General features: G+C 65.2%; 1 protein-coding gene across 1 annotated transcript; it reads left to right on the top strand.

The window, feature by feature from the left end:
* Positions 1 to 12,669: 12,669 nt before the first annotated feature.
* Positions 12,670 to 16,474, top strand: LOC138107034 (serine/threonine-protein kinase pim-3-like). The gene is given in 8 exon segments (XM_069008367.1): positions 12,670 to 12,932; positions 13,988 to 14,090; positions 14,278 to 14,691; positions 14,784 to 14,834; positions 15,048 to 15,417; positions 15,630 to 15,806; positions 16,102 to 16,229; positions 16,231 to 16,474. Coding segments are annotated over 8 exon segments (1,710 nt in total). The 3' UTR covers positions 16,435 to 16,474.
* The last annotated feature ends 246 nt before the right edge of the window (positions 16,475 to 16,720 follow it).

Here is a 16,720-nt window from a genome sequence, read left to right as displayed (position 1 = left end):
GCACGTGCGGACGGGGGACACCGAGATTTAGCGAGCGCTGGAGCACCTCTCCTGCAAGGAAAGGCTGAGACAGCTGGGCTTCTTCAGCCGGCAAAAGACACTTAGGCTTAGGCTCGACAGAACCGTGGCCTTCCAGGACCTGACGGCAACCTACAAGAAAGCTGGAGAGGGACTTTGGACAAGGGCAGGCAAGGACAGGACAAGGGAGAATGGATCCAAACGGAAAGAGAGTAGGTTTAGATGAGGTATTCAGAAAAATGACTCTCGTGGCACAGGTTGCCCGGAGAAGGTGTGGCTACCCCCTCCCCTGGCAGTGTTCAAGGCCAGGCTGAAAGGAGCTCTAGACAAGCCCTTGGTCCAGTGCCAGGGGTCCCTAGCCACAGCAGGGGGGCTTGCAACGACGTGATCTTTCAGGTCCCGTCCAAGCCAAACAATGCCGTGACTCCGTGATTCTGGGATACTTCCCCTCCTCATCCTCTGGCAGAAAAAGAAGCTTGGGACCAAGTTCCACATTGCAGACTCTGTCTTTTGGCAGCCTGCAACTGTCTCAACAGAGGATGAAAAGAGATGACATTACTGACACGATTTATCTTTTCTACCTGAAAATTAAAGGCTCCACTCCTGTCCACTCTCGCACAACCATCAGGACAGGGAACTCTTCCCGGTGAAATGCTTCATCTCACCCAAGGAAGAAGAAAGCTACAAGCCCACACTTTTCTTTATTTCTGTATTGATTTATTAGGTTATTTCTTTCACGGGCATTTATTTCTTTGTTTGCTTCTTCCCTTCCGCGGGGCGCGCGCCGGCTCCTCCGGTGGGCTCGCGCAGGGAACGGACGAACGGAACGGCCGCGCGCTCCGGCGGCTCAGCGGCAGCAGCAGCGGCAGCAGCAGCGGCAGCAGCAGCGGCAGCAGCAGCGGCAGCAGCGCCTCTCTCGATCGGTTTTCCACTCGGATTTCCGCTCGCTCTCCGTCCCCTTCTCCCTCTCACACTCCACTCACTCCCGTCCCGTCCCTGTCTCCGCCTCTCCCAGCGCGGCTCATGCCGCGTCCCGCGGGCCGCCCCTCTGCGGGGCCGCCCCGTGCCCGCCGCGGTGCCGCCTCCGCCGGGCTCTCTCCGTCCTGGCAGCGGCTCTGGTGCTGGCGGAGCAGCACGCTCTTTTGGCTCCGCCTGGCGCGGGCCCTGGCCCGGCCCCGGCCGAGGCCCCTCCCGCGGCTCCGCCCGGAGCCGCCCCGCTGCCGCCCCTCGGCGGGGCCGCCCCCTGCCCGCCCCTGCCCGGCCCGCCGCGGTGCCGCCTCCGCCGGGCTCTCTCCGTACTGGCAGCGGCGCCGCTGGAAGGGCCGCTCGCTCTGGTGCTGGCGGAGCAGCACGCTCTTTTGGCTCCGCCTGGCGCGGGCCCTGGCCCGGCCCCGGCCCCGAACGAGGCCCCTCCGGCGCTTCCGCCCGGAGCCGCCCCGCTGCCGCCCGGCTCCCGCCCCGTCCCCGGCAGCGTCGTCCGCAGCATCGCCGGCAGCTTCCCCGCTCCGAACTCCGCCGCTCGTCAGCTCGGCCGCCGGCCCCGGGGCGGCTCGGGAAGCAGCAGCGCCCGGGGGCCCCGGGCAGAATGCCGAGAGCGCGGTGCCGCCCGCACGGGCGGAGAAGCCTCCCCTGGAGCAGCTCTACCGGCAGGGCCCGCTGCTGGGGAGCGGCGGCTGCGGCAGCGTTTACTCCGGGACCCGGCTCGCCGACGGCGCCCCGGTAAGAGTGGGGCCGGGTCGGAGGGGGGCGGCGGGCGGCGGGCGACGGGCGACGGGCGACGAGCTCAGCCCGCCGCTCGCCTTGACTTGCAGGTGGCCATCAAGCGAGTGTCCCGCGATCGCATCCCGGAGTGGGCGCGGCTGGTGAGTGAAAGCCGGCGGGGCGTGGCGGGCGGGGCTAGGGCGAGGCCCGGGAGGGTGGGAGCCGGGACGCTGCGAGGGGAGCGAGCGTGCAGTGAGCGGGGGCCGCGGAGCGTCCCGGGCCGGGCAATGGCGAGCGGCGGTGGGGCCGGGCCGGGGTGCCGAAGGCTCGGCGCAGCATCGGCCCCGCTGACGGCATCGCGGTCCCCCCCGCAGCACAACGGCGCCCTTGTGCCCCTGGAGCTGGCGCTGCTCTGGATGGTGTCGCGCCCTGGCTTCCGCGGCGTGGTGCGGCTCCTGGACTGGTTCGAGCTGCCCGACGGCTTCGCGCTGGTCATGGAGCGTCCGGAGCGCTGTCAGGACCTCTGGTACTTCCTGGAGGAGCGGGGCTTCCTGACGGAGCCCGTGGCGCGGGGGCTGTTCCGCCAGGTGCTGGAGGCCGTGCGGCACTGCACCAGCCGCGGCGTCCTGCACCGCGACATCAAGGCCGAGAACGTCCTCGTCGACCTGGCCACCGGCGAGGCAAAGCTCATCGACTTCGGGTGCGGCACGGTCCTCCAGGACACCTTCTACACCCGAATGTCAGGTGAGCCCAAAGGCGGGGCCCAGCCGGGCAGCAGAGATTCCCCCCTTTGCTGGCAGAGGCGGAAGAGGGAGGGAGCGAGGGGAAATCCTTCTGCAGCCGGCTGCAGCCAAGTTGCTTTCCGGCGGGGCGAGGGCTGCCTGTTGTGGAATGGGAGCTGGCTGGGAGGGAGCAGCACTCATCAGGGCCTGATGAGCTGCGCCCGTGTCCCGTAGGCACGCCGGAGTACAGCCCGCCGGAGTGGATCCTCTTTGGCTGCTACCATGGCCAGCCAGCCACCATCTGGTCCCTGGGCATCCTGCTCTATGAGCTGGTCTGTGGGCACCTTCCTTTCAACACGGATGAGGACATCATCCGGGGCCAGCTCTTCTTCCCGCCCCGGGTGTCTCAAGGTGGGGATGCGCCTTCACAGCACGGGGGGAGGGGGGGAAGGACGTGGTTGGCAGAGGGCAGGTGGCACGCAGGCGTCCTGCTCTTGCAGCTAGGGAGGAGGCTGATCTGCTGGGGTTAGCTGGAGGAGGTGGCACGTGTGCCTCTGGGCTGCTCTCGTCCGAAAGGGAGGATCGACGGGAAGGTTGGGGTGCAGCTTCCGAGCGCTCCTAGTGTGGCCTGGGCACCGTGGAATCTGGGAGAGCAGGGGCAGGAGCCTTGTCCCGCTGAGCAGCGTTTTCCCGTTTCTCTCCCCAGAGTGCCAGCACCTCATCCGGTGGTGTTTATCCATGGACCTCGCGCACAGGCCGTCCTTGGAAGACCTGTTTGAGCATTCTTGGCTGCAGGACCGTCACCTGGCCCAGGAGACAGCAGAGATCCATCCCTCTGCACAGTAGGATCCAGGAGCCCAGCAAGCACCAGCTGCACGCGTCTCGGGGCGCTCGAAGAAAACGGCAGAGCGTTTCCCTGCGGCCGTGGCACGGAGGAGAGAGCGCAGCCGAGGAGATGCTTCCGCTGGTCCTCGGCGCCTTGTGGAGGAAGCGGCTCAGTGCTCCCCATCCTATTGGAGAAGTCGTGGCAGTGCAGTGAAGTTGCCACGGACTGGAAAAGGGGAAACATCCCCCTGCAGCTCAATGGCATCGTGATGTCCCCGCAAGCCGAGGCACCGCCGGGGTGTTCTTCTGGAGCACGACCTGGAGCCGGACAACACCGTCCTCGAGCTGGCCGCTGGCGGGGCAAAGCCGGTTGGCTTTGGTTGCGGCCCCTTCCTGGAGGACACGCTCTGCGCCCCGACGGAATCAAGATGAGTCCACAGCCGGCGGAGGGGTGGGGGGATGCTCGTGGTTCCAGGCGTGGCAGGGCTCGGCCGGGCCAGGCGCCGGAGCTTCCCCGCTTGGCGGCGCCGGGGAATATTAATTTTTCCGCCGGCCGCCAAGTTGCTTTTTGGCGGGACAGGGCACGGATGCTGTGCAGGGGGAGCCAGCGCCCGGCCTTGCTGACAGCTTCTGCCACCCAGCCTGGCCCGGGCTGGGGCGGGGGGAGCCAGCCTGGCAAAAGCATCCGTCCGTAGGGACGGGGGGCAGCAGAGGGGGGCGGGTTCCGAAGGCGTGCCCCTGCTGGTCTGCTTTGCGGGCCCTTGAGGAAGGGGTGGGCTTACGTGTGGGAAAGGTGGGGTTTTTCCCCAGCCATGGAGAGCCTTAATGCTTGCATGGAGTGCTCAGACCCTCCCCAGGCCCGTGATACGGTGATAACCTTTGACGCTTTTTCTTGCTTCCAGGTCTTGTTTTGAATTGACTTTCATGCAATCGTTCTTTGCTTTTTCCAGGAAGGTTGCACCGGGTGCCCGGACCGCATGGGGAAGCGCTGGCACCCTGTGTGTGGAGTGCGTCCGGTGCCGGCGCTACCCCGGGGGGCCGCGGTCTGCGGGGCCATCGCCTTCAAGACGGACGAGGACCTCGTGCGGGATCGGCTCCTCTCCTGGCAGCAGGTCTCCAGAGGTGGGTACCCGGCTTCACAGCAACGGGTGGCAGATGGGCTTCCGGCAGACGGCAGCGGGCACACGAGCATCCCGCTCTTGCAGCTGCTGAGGAGACTGCTCTGCCGTGTTTAAGTGGAGGAGGTGGAACGTGGCCTGCCATGCTGCTCTCCTCTAGAAACGGAGAATTGGCACCGCCAGCAGCCTGGCCCGGGCACAGGCCGTGCTGGGACAGGGGGGACAGGAGCCCTGTCCGGCTGACCGCGGCTTTCTGGTTTCTCTCCCCAGGGTGCCAGCACCTCAGGCACGGAAGCAGCACCGCTCGGCCTGCGAATCTGGGAGGGCTGGAGGGCGGCGGGTGTTAATTTGCTGTCAAAAATAAATCTTGTTCTTGTCGTTGTCATCGGAGCCTTTCTTTCATCCTTTTCCAAGCTTTTGGTCCCCTTCCTCCAGGGTAATCTTTTTGGGTCCTTCCTCAGCCACTCGGTGGCCTTTGGCAGGGGGTGTTAAGCAACGCGAAAATTTCAACAACAGCTCCTGTTGCCAACGGCAGCAGCCCCTTCGAGAAGCCGGAGCTGCCAGCCAGGCTCGCGTGTGCTTTGGAAAGGGGAGCGGTTTGCAGGGACGCAGTGGTCGCCCCGCTGCAAAAGCTGGGAGGAAATCAGAAGCGGCAAAATGCCATTTCGGCTCAAGCCCCGCCCAAATACTTCTTCATCTTTCCCCTCTGCTCCAAGATAGGCAGGCAGGGCTGGACTCCGGCAAGGTTCCAAGTTCTTTGTGCTCCCTGGCATCAAAGGGATCACGATGGAAACTCTTGTACGCAGTGACTGCGGTACAGCTCCTGAAGGAAAAAAGGGAGTGTCACGAGATGGGACATCCTTCTTGTCTCCTTTGTCTCCCCAGGAGCCCCTCGGAAAGAGAAATGCCTGCAAGGGCTTTATCTGACTCCTTCCCAGCCAGCCCTTCCCTCCTCGCTCCCGGGTCTCGTTTGCTCCGCAGGCCTCATTAGCTCGCTAAACTCAGAGGAGCCCCGGTAGGAAAAAAGGCTGCCTGGCGTGGCGCTGGTTGATCCCTGTCTCATCTTGATTCCATTTGCCCTGCTCCCCAACCTTCCACCCAAAGAGACCAAAGCATCCCCCACAGCCCCACGGTGCTGCACCAGATCCCGGGCACGTGGCCTCCTCCAGTCCTTGGCGGCCTCGGGGAGGCTCCAGAGCCCTGTGTGCGGGACAGCTGCTGCAGCACCCACCGCTGTGCCTGGGGGCAAACAGCGCCCAAGGAGCGGCTGCGCAAGTTCAGAGTCTGAAGCAGAATCCCCGGTGCACGCAAGTGAGAGCTGGGATTTCAGGGGCTGCCAGGAGACGCTGAATTCCTCTCCTCGCTGCCCTTTCTAGCCACGGCCACGCTGATGCAATCGGAAGAATTGCCCCTGCCCAGGCAGCTCTCAGGTAGAAGACTGGCTTTTGCTCCTCATGTTTCTGAGGGGCTAGCTGCCAATTCCTCAGGTTTTCCTTCCAATTAATACGGGGTTATGACTATTTTTACTAGTTTATTACTAGTTTATTTCTAGTTTTACTTCCTGCGGCTCCCTGTGAGCGAGGAAGCACCACAAACCCTCTCCCTCAAAGCCTTGAGGTACTGCCCAAGCAGAACTTTTTCATGCTCTTTCCTCCTGGTGATTTTATAATCTCGTCCACAGTCTGAAAGCAAACTGATGCCGTAGGCAAAAGCTTGACCTTGGAACCCTAGGGCACTTTCTGTGCGTGTGCTTGTGTCCCCACGGCCTTCGGGTGAGCCTGGTGAGGCCGAGGCCTGGGGCCCTCAAGATGGCGCCGGGGAGCCCCCGGGGCAGCGGGGCGGGGCGGCAGAGGGTGGATTTCCCCCGAGCGAGCGAGCGAGCGAGCGAGGGAGCGGCGGGGAAAGGCGCGGGGAGCAGGGGAGGCACAAAGGCCCCGGGTCTCTGGCAAGCGGGCGGCCAGTCGCCAACTGCTGGCTCCCGGAGCCGCTGGCAGGGCCGTGTCTCCTCCACGCCGGTGACACTGCACCTGCAGCGCTGCATCCGGCTCTGCCGGGCTCCCCAGCACGGATGGCAAGGACACGGACGGGCTGGAGCACGTGCGGACGGGGGACACCGAGATTTAGCAAGCGCTGGAGCACCTCTCCTGCAAGGAAAGGCTGAGACAGCTGGGCTTCTTCAGCCGGCAAAAGACACTTAGGCTTAGGCTCGACAGAACCGTGGCCTTCCAGGACCTGACGGCAACCTACAAGAAAGCTGGAGAGGGACTTTGGACAAGGGCAGGCAAGGACAGGACAAGGGAGAATGGATCCAAACGGAAAGAGAGTAGGTTTAGATGAGGTATTCAGAAAAATGACTCTCGTGGCACAGGTTGCCCGGAGAAGGTGTGGCTACCCCCTCCCCTGGCAGTGTTCAAGGCCAGGCTGAAAGGAGCTCTAGACAAGCCCTTGGTCCAGTGCCAGGGGTCCCTAGCCACAGCAGGGGGGCTTGCAACGACGTGATCTTTCAGGTCCCGTCCAAGCCAAACAATGCCGTGACTCCGTGATTCTGGGATACTTCCCCTCCTCATCCTCTGGCAGAAAAAGAAGCTTGGGACCAAGTTCCACATTGCAGACTCTGTCTTTTGGCAGCCTGCAACTGTCTCAACAGAGGATGAAAAGAGATGACATTACTGACACGATTTATCTTTTCTACCTGAAAATTAAAGGCTCCACTCCTGTCCACTCTCGCACAACCATCAGGACAGGGAACTCTTCCCGGTGAAATGCTTCATCTCACCCAAGGAAGAAGAAAGCTACAAGCCCACACTTTTCTTTATTTCTGTATTGATTTATTAGGTTATTTCTTTCACGGGCATTTATTTCTTTGTTTGCTTCTTCCCTTCCGCGGGGCGCGCGCCGGCTCCTCCGGTGGGCTCGCGCAGGGAACGGACGAACGGAACGGCCGCGCGCTCCGGCGGCTCAGCGGCAGCAGCAGCGGCAGCAGCAGCGGCAGCAGCAGCGGCAGCAACAGCGGCAGCAGCGCCTCTCTCGATCAGTTTTCCACTCGGATTTCCGCTCGCTCTCCGTCCCCTTCTCCCTCTCACACTCCACTCACTCCCGTCCCGTCCCTGTCTCCGCCTCTCCCAGCGCGGCTCATGCCGCGTCCCGCGGGCCGCCCCTCTGCGGGGCCGCCCCGTGCCCGCCGCGGTGCCGCCTCCGCCGGGCTCTCTCCGTCCTGGCAGCGGCTCTGGTGCTGGCGGAGCAGCACGCTCTTTTGGCTCCGCCTGGCGCGGGCCCTGGCCCGGCCCCGGCCGAGGCCCCTCCCGCGGCTCCGCCCGGAGCCGCCCCGCTGCCGCCCCTCGGCGGGGCCGCCCCCTGCCCGCCCCTGCCCGGCCCGCCGCGGTGCCGCCTCCGCCGGGCTCTCTCCGTACTGGCAGCGGCGCCGCTGGAAGGGCCGCTCGCTCTGGTGCTGGCGGAGCAGCACGCTCTTTTGGCTCCGCCTGGCGCGGGCCCTGGCCCGGCCCCGGCCCCGAACGAGGCCCCTCCGGCGCTTCCGCCCGGAGCCGCCCCGCTGCCGCCCGGCTCCCGCCCCGTCCCCGGCAGCGTCGTCCGCAGCATCGCCGGCAGCTTCCCCGCTCCGAACTCCGCCGCTCGTCAGCTCGGCCGCCGGCCCCGGGGCGGCTCGGGAAGCAGCAGCGCCCGGGGGCCCCGGGCAGAATGCCGAGAGCGCGGTGCCGCCCGCACGGGCGGAGAAGCCTCCCCTGGAGCAGCTCTACCGGCAGGGCCCGCTGCTGGGGAGCGGCGGCTGCGGCAGCGTTTACTCCGGGACCCGGCTCGCCGACGGCGCCCCGGTAAGAGTGGGGCCGGGTCGGAGGGGGGCGGCGGGCGGCGGGCGACGGGCGACGGGCGACGAGCTCAGCCCGCCGCTCGCCTTGACTTGCAGGTGGCCATCAAGCGAGTGTCCCGCGATCGCATCCCGGAGTGGGCGCGGCTGGTGAGTGAAAGCCGGCGGGGCGTGGCGGGCGGGGCTAGGGCGAGGCCCGGGAGGGTGGGAGCCGGGACGCTGCGAGGGGAGCGAGCGTGCAGTGAGCGGGGGCCGCGGAGCGTCCCGGGCCGGGCAATGGCGAGCGGCGGTGGGGCCGGGCCGGGGTGCCGAAGGCTCGGCGCAGCATCGGCCCCGCTGACGGCATCGCGGTCCCCCCCGCAGCACAACGGCGCCCTTGTGCCCCTGGAGCTGGCGCTGCTCTGGATGGTGTCGCGCCCTGGCTTCCGCGGCGTGGTGCGGCTCCTGGACTGGTTCGAGCTGCCCGACGGCTTCGCGCTGGTCATGGAGCGTCCGGAGCGCTGTCAGGACCTCTGGTACTTCCTGGAGGAGCGGGGCTTCCTGACGGAGCCCGTGGCGCGGGGGCTGTTCCGCCAGGTGCTGGAGGCCGTGCGGCACTGCACCAGCCGCGGCGTCCTGCACCGCGACATCAAGGCCGAGAACGTCCTCGTCGACCTGGCCACCGGCGAGGCAAAGCTCATCGACTTCGGGTGCGGCACGGTCCTCCAGGACACCTTCTACACCCGAATGTCAGGTGAGCCCAAAGGCGGGGCCCAGCCGGGCAGCAGAGATTCCCCCCTTTGCTGGCAGAGGCGGAAGAGGGAGGGAGCGAGGGGAAATCCTTCTGCAGCCGGCTGCAGCCAAGTTGCTTTCCGGCGGGGCGAGGGCTGCCTGTTGTGGAATGGGAGCTGGCTGGGAGGGAGCAGCACTCATCAGGGCCTGATGAGCTGCGCCCGTGTCCCGTAGGCACGCCGGAGTACAGCCCGCCGGAGTGGATCCTCTTTGGCTGCTACCATGGCCAGCCAGCCACCATCTGGTCCCTGGGCATCCTGCTCTATGAGCTGGTCTGTGGGCACCTTCCTTTCAACACGGATGAGGACATCATCCGGGGCCAGCTCTTCTTCCCGCCCCGGGTGTCTCAAGGTGGGGATGCGCCTTCACAGCACGGGGGGAGGGGGGGAAGGACGTGGTTGGCAGAGGGCAGGTGGCACGCAGGCGTCCTGCTCTTGCAGCTAGGGAGGAGGCTGATCTGCTGGGGTTAGCTGGAGGAGGTGGCACGTGTGCCTCTGGGCTGCTCTCGTCCGAAAGGGAGGATCGACGGGAAGGTTGGGGTGCAGCTTCCGAGCGCTCCTAGTGTGGCCTGGGCACCGTGGAATCTGGGAGAGCAGGGGCAGGAGCCTTGTCCCGCTGAGCAGCGTTTTCCCGTTTCTCTCCCCAGAGTGCCAGCACCTCATCCGGTGGTGTTTATCCATGGACCTCGCGCACAGGCCGTCCTTGGAAGACCTGTTTGAGCATTCTTGGCTGCAGGACCGTCACCTGGCCCAGGAGACAGCAGAGATCCATCCCTCTGCACAGTAGGATCCAGGAGCCCAGCAAGCACCAGCTGCACGCGTCTCGGGGCGCTCGAAGAAAACGGCAGAGCGTTTCCCTGCGGCCGTGGCACGGAGGAGAGAGCGCAGCCGAGGAGATGCTTCCGCTGGTCCTCGGCGCCTTGTGGAGGAAGCGGCTCAGTGCTCCCCATCCTATTGGAGAAGTCGTGGCAGTGCAGTGAAGTTGCCACGGACTGGAAAAGGGGAAACATCCCCCTGCAGCTCAATGGCATCGTGATGTCCCCGCAAGCCGAGGCACCGCCGGGGTGTTCTTCTGGAGCACGACCTGGAGCCGGACAACACCGTCCTCGAGCTGGCCGCTGGCGGGGCAAAGCCGGTTGGCTTTGGTTGCGGCCCCTTCCTGGAGGACACGCTCTGCGCCCCGACGGAATCAAGATGAGTCCACAGCCGGCGGAGGGGTGGGGGGATGCTCGTGGTTCCAGGCGTGGCAGGGCTCGGCCGGGCCAGGCGCCGGAGCTTCCCCGCTTGGCGGCGCCGGGGAATATTAATTTTTCCGCCGGCCGCCAAGTTGCTTTTTGGCGGGACAGGGCACGGATGCTGTGCAGGGGGAGCCAGCGCCCGGCCTTGCTGACAGCTTCTGCCACCCAGCCTGGCCCGGGCTGGGGCGGGGGGAGCCAGCCTGGCAAAAGCATCCGTCCGTAGGGACGGGGGGCAGCAGAGGGGGGCGGGTTCCGAAGGCGTGCCCCTGCTGGTCTGCTTTGCGGGCCCTTGAGGAAGGGGTGGGCTTACGTGTGGGAAAGGTGGGGTTTTTCCCCAGCCATGGAGAGCCTTAATGCTTGCATGGAGTGCTCAGACCCTCCCCAGGCCCGTGATACGGTGATAACCTTTGACGCTTTTTCTTGCTTCCAGGTCTTGTTTTGAATTGACTTTCATGCAATCGTTCTTTGCTTTTTCCAGGAAGGTTGCACCGGGTGCCCGGACCGCATGGGGAAGCGCTGGCACCCTGTGTGTGGAGTGCGTCCGGTGCCGGCGCTACCCCGGGGGGCCGCGGTCTGCGGGGCCATCGCCTTCAAGACGGACGAGGACCTCGTGCGGGATCGGCTCCTCTCCTGGCAGCAGGTCTCCAGAGGTGGGTACCCGGCTTCACAGCAACGGGTGGCAGATGGGCTTCCGGCAGACGGCAGCGGGCACACGAGCATCCCGCTCTTGCAGCTGCTGAGGAGACTGCTCTGCCGTGTTTAAGTGGAGGAGGTGGAACGTGGCCTGCCATGCTGCTCTCCTCTAGAAACGGAGAATTGGCACCGCCAGCAGCCTGGCCCGGGCACAGGCCGTGCTGGGACAGGGGGGACAGGAGCCCTGTCCGGCTGACCGCGGCTTTCTGGTTTCTCTCCCCAGGGTGCCAGCACCTCAGGCACGGAAGCAGCACCGCTCGGCCTGCGAATCTGGGAGGGCTGGAGGGCGGCGGGTGTTAATTTGCTGTCAAAAATAAATCTTGTTCTTGTCGTTGTCATCGGAGCCTTTCTTTCATCCTTTTCCAAGCTTTTGGTCCCCTTCCTCCAGGGTAATCTTTTTGGGTCCTTCCTCAGCCACTCGGTGGCCTTTGGCAGGGGGTGTTAAGCAACGCGAAAATTTCAACAACAGCTCCTGTTGCCAACGGCAGCAGCCCCTTCGAGAAGCCGGAGCTGCCAGCCAGGCTCGCGTGTGCTTTGGAAAGGGGAGCGGTTTGCAGGGACGCAGTGGTCGCCCCGCTGCAAAAGCTGGGAGGAAATCAGAAGCGGCAAAATGCCATTTCGGCTCAAGCCCCGCCCAAATACTTCTTCATCTTTCCCCTCTGCTCCAAGATAGGCAGGCAGGGCTGGACTCCGGCAAGGTTCCAAGTTCTTTGTGCTCCCTGGCATCAAAGGGATCACGATGGAAACTCTTGTACGCAGTGACTGCGGTACAGCTCCTGAAGGAAAAAAGGGAGTGTCACGAGATGGGACATCCTTCTTGTCTCCTTTGTCTCCCCAGGAGCCCCTCGGAAAGAGAAATGCCTGCAAGGGCTTTATCTGACTCCTTCCCAGCCAGCCCTTCCCTCCTCGCTCCCGGGTCTCGTTTGCTCCGCAGGCCTCATTAGCTCGCTAAACTCAGAGGAGCCCCGGTAGGAAAAAAGGCTGCCTGGCGTGGCGCTGGTTGATCCCTGTCTCATCTTGATTCCATTTGCCCTGCTCCCCAACCTTCCACCCAAAGAGACCAAAGCATCCCCCACAGCCCCACGGTGCTGCACCAGATCCCGGGCACGTGGCCTCCTCCAGTCCTTGGCGGCCTCGGGGAGGCTCCAGAGCCCTGTGTGCGGGACAGCTGCTGCAGCACCCACCGCTGTGCCTGGGGGCAAACAGCGCCCAAGGAGCGGCTGCGCAAGTTCAGAGTCTGAAGCAGAATCCCCGGTGCACGCAAGTGAGAGCTGGGATTTCAGGGGCTGCCAGGAGACGCTGAATTCCTCTCCTCGCTGCCCTTTCTAGCCACGGCCACGCTGATGCAATCGGAAGAATTGCCCCTGCCCAGGCAGCTCTCAGGTAGAAGACTGGCTTTTGCTCCTCATGTTTCTGAGGGGCTAGCTGCCAATTCCTCAGGTTTTCCTTCCAATTAATACGGGGTTATGACTATTTTTACTAGTTTATTACTAGTTTATTTCTAGTTTTACTTCCTGCGGCTCCCTGTGAGCGAGGAAGCACCACAAACCCTCTCCCTCAAAGCCTTGAGGTACTGCCCAAGCAGAACTTTTTCATGCTCTTTCCTCCTGGTGATTTTATAATCTCGTCCACAGTCTGAAAGCAAACTGATGCCGTAGGCAAAAGCTTGACCTTGGAACCCTAGGGCACTTTCTGTGCGTGTGCTTGTGTCCCCACGGCCTTCGGGTGAGCCTGGTGAGGCCGAGGCCTGGGGCCCTCAAGATGGCGCCGGGGAGCCCCCGGGGCAGCGGGGCGGGGCGGCAGAGGGTGGATTTCCCCCGAGCGAGCGAGCGAGCGAGCGAGGGAGCGGCGGGGAAAGGCGCGGGGAGCAGGGGAGGCACAAAGGCCCCGGGTCTCTGGCAAGCGGGCGGCCAGTCGCCAACTGCTGGCTCCCGGAGCCGCTGGCAGGGCCGTGTCTCCTCCACGCCGGTGACACTGCACCTGCAGCGCTGCATCCGGCTCTGCCGGGCTCCCCAGCACGGATGGCAAGGACACGGACGGGCTGGAGCACGTGCGGACGGGGGACACCGAGATTTAGCAAGCGCTGGAGCACCTCTCCTGCAAGGAAAGGCTGAGACAGCTGGGCTTCTTCAGCCGGCAAAAGACACTTAGGCTTAGGCTCGACAGAACCGTGGCCTTCCAGGACCTGACGGCAACCTACAAGAAAGCTGGAGAGGGACTTTGGACAAGGGCAGGCAAGGACAGGACAAGGGAGAATGGATCCAAACGGAAAGAGAGTAGGTTTAGATGAGGTATTCAGAAAAATGACTCTCGTGGCACAGGTTGCCCGGAGAAGGTGTGGCTACCCCCTCCCCTGGCAGTGTTCAAGGCCAGGCTGAAAGGAGCTCTAGACAAGCCCTTGGTCCAGTGCCAGGGGTCCCTAGCCACAGCAGGGGGGCTTGCAACGACGTGATCTTTCAGGTCCCGTCCAAGCCAAACAATGCCGTGACTCCGTGATTCTGGGATACTTCCCCTCCTCATCCTCTGGCAGAAAAAGAAGCTTGGGACCAAGTTCCACATTGCAGACTCTGTCTTTTGGCAGCCTGCAACTGTCTCAACAGAGGATGAAAAGAGATGACATTACTGACACGATTTATCTTTTCTACCTGAAAATTAAAGGCTCCACTCCTGTCCACTCTCGCACAACCATCAGGACAGGGAACTCTTCCCGGTGAAATGCTTCATCTCACCCAAGGAAGAAGAAAGCTACAAGCCCACACTTTTCTTTATTTCTGTATTGATTTATTAGGTTATTTCTTTCACGGGCATTTATTTCTTTGTTTGCTTCTTCCCTTCCGCGGGGCGCGCGCCGGCTCCTCCGGTGGGCTCGCGCAGGGAACGGACGAACGGAACGGCCGCGCGCTCCGGCGGCTCAGCGGCAGCAGCAGCGGCAGCAGCAGCGGCAGCAGCAGCGGCAGCAACAGCGGCAGCAGCGCCTCTCTCGATCAGTTTTCCACTCGGATTTCCGCTCGCTCTCCGTCCCCTTCTCCCTCTCACACTCCACTCACTCCCGTCCCGTCCCTGTCTCCGCCTCTCCCAGCGCGGCTCATGCCGCGTCCCGCGGGCCGCCCCTCTGCGGGGCCGCCCCGTGCCCGCCGCGGTGCCGCCTCCGCCGGGCTCTCTCCGTCCTGGCAGCGGCTCTGGTGCTGGCGGAGCAGCACGCTCTTTTGGCTCCGCCTGGCGCGGGCCCTGGCCCGGCCCCGGCCGAGGCCCCTCCCGCGGCTCCGCCCGGAGCCGCCCCGCTGCCGCCCCTCGGCGGGGCCGCCCCCTGCCCGCCCCTGCCCGGCCCGCCGCGGTGCCGCCTCCGCCGGGCTCTCTCCGTACTGGCAGCGGCGCCGCTGGAAGGGCCGCTCGCTCTGGTGCTGGCGGAGCAGCACGCTCTTTTGGCTCCGCCTGGCGCGGGCCCTGGCCCGGCCCCGGCCCCGAACGAGGCCCCTCCGGCGCTTCCGCCCGGAGCCGCCCCGCTGCCGCCCGGCTCCCGCCCCGTCCCCGGCAGCGTCGTCCGCAGCATCGCCGGCAGCTTCCCCGCTCCGAACTCCGCCGCTCGTCAGCTCGGCCGCCGGCCCCGGGGCGGCTCGGGAAGCAGCAGCGCCCGGGGGCCCCGGGCAGAATGCCGAGAGCGCGGTGCCGCCCGCACGGGCGGAGAAGCCTCCCCTGGAGCAGCTCTACCGGCAGGGCCCGCTGCTGGGGAGCGGCGGCTGCGGCAGCGTTTACTCCGGGACCCGGCTCGCCGACGGCGCCCCGGTAAGAGTGGGGCCGGGTCGGAGGGGGGCGGCGGGCGGCGGGCGACGGGCGACGGGCGACGAGCTCAGCCCGCCGCTCGCCTTGACTTGCAGGTGGCCATCAAGCGAGTGTCCCGCGATCGCATCCCGGAGTGGGCGCGGCTGGTGAGTGAAAGCCGGCGGGGCGTGGCGGGCGGGGCTAGGGCGAGGCCCGGGAGGGTGGGAGCCGGGACGCTGCGAGGGGAGCGAGCGTGCAGTGAGCGGGGGCCGCGGAGCGTCCCGGGCCGGGCAATGGCGAGCGGCGGTGGGGCCGGGCCGGGGTGCCGAAGGCTCGGCGCAGCATCGGCCCCGCTGACGGCATCGCGGTCCCCCCCGCAGCACAACGGCGCCCTTGTGCCCCTGGAGCTGGCGCTGCTCTGGATGGTGTCGCGCCCTGGCTTCCGCGGCGTGGTGCGGCTCCTGGACTGGTTCGAGCTGCCCGACGGCTTCGCGCTGGTCATGGAGCGTCCGGAGCGCTGTCAGGACCTCTGGTACTTCCTGGAGGAGCGGGGCTTCCTGACGGAGCCCGTGGCGCGGGGGCTGTTCCGCCAGGTGCTGGAGGCCGTGCGGCACTGCACCAGCCGCGGCGTCCTGCACCGCGACATCAAGGCCGAGAACGTCCTCGTCGACCTGGCCACCGGCGAGGCAAAGCTCATCGACTTCGGGTGCGGCACGGTCCTCCAGGACACCTTCTACACCCGAATGTCAGGTGAGCCCAAAGGCGGGGCCCAGCCGGGCAGCAGAGATTCCCCCCTTTGCTGGCAGAGGCGGAAGAGGGAGGGAGCGAGGGGAAATCCTTCTGCAGCCGGCTGCAGCCAAGTTGCTTTCCGGCGGGGCGAGGGCTGCCTGTTGTGGAATGGGAGCTGGCTGGGAGGGAGCAGCACTCATCAGGGCCTGATGAGCTGCGCCCGTGTCCCGTAGGCACGCCGGAGTACAGCCCGCCGGAGTGGATCCTCTTTGGCTGCTACCATGGCCAGCCAGCCACCATCTGGTCCCTGGGCATCCTGCTCTATGAGCTGGTCTGTGGGCACCTTCCTTTCAACACGGATGAGGACATCATCCGGGGCCAGCTCTTCTTCCCGCCCCGGGTGTCTCAAGGTGGGGATGCGCCTTCACAGCACGGGGGGAGGGGGGGAAGGACGTGGTTGGCAGAGGGCAGGTGGCACGCAGGCGTCCTGCTCTTGCAGCTAGGGAGGAGGCTGATCTGCTGGGGTTAGCTGGAGGAGGTGGCACGTGTGCCTCTGGGCTGCTCTCGTCCGAAAGGGAGGATCGACGGGAAGGTTGGGGTGCAGCTTCCGAGCGCTCCTAGTGTGGCCTGGGCACCGTGGAATCTGGGAGAGCAGGGGCAGGAGCCTTGTCCCGCTGAGCAGCGTTTTCCCGTTTCTCTCCCCAGAGTGCCAGCACCTCATCCGGTGGTGTTTATCCATGGACCCCGCGCACAGGCCGTCCTTGGAAGACCTGTTTGAGCATTCTTGGCTGCAGGACCGTCACCTGGCCCAGGAGACAGCAGAGATCCATCCCTCTGCACAGTAGGATCCAGGAGCCCAGCAAGCACCAGCTGCACGCGTCTCGGGGCGCTCGAAGAAAACGGCAGAGCGTTTCCCTGCGGCCGTGGCACGGAGGAGAGAGCGCAGTCGAGGAGATGCTTCCGCTGGTCCTCGGCGCCTTGTGGAGGAAGCGGCTCAGTGCTCCCCATCCTATTGGAGAAGTCGTGGCAGTGCAGTGAAGTTGCCACGGACTGGAAAAGGGGAAACATCCCCCTGCAGCTCAATGGCATCGTGATGTCCCCGCAAGCCGAGGCACCGCCGGGGTGTTCTTCTGGAGCACGACCTGGAGCCGGACAACACCGTCCTCGAGCTGGCCGCTGGCGGGGCAAAGCCGGTTGGCTTTGGTTGCGGCCCCTTCCTGGAGGACACGCTCTGCGCCCCGACGGAATCAAGATGAGTCCACAGCCGGCGGAGGGGTGGGGGGATGCTCGTGGTTCCAGGCGTGGCAGGGCTCGGCCGGGCCAG

This window comes from Aphelocoma coerulescens, chromosome 3 (genome assembly GCF_041296385.1).
Source record: "Aphelocoma coerulescens isolate FSJ_1873_10779 chromosome 3, UR_Acoe_1.0, whole genome shotgun sequence".
Taxonomy (NCBI): domain Eukaryota; kingdom Metazoa; phylum Chordata; class Aves; order Passeriformes; family Corvidae; genus Aphelocoma; species Aphelocoma coerulescens.
This window is presented reverse-complemented; position numbering and strand designations above follow the sequence as displayed.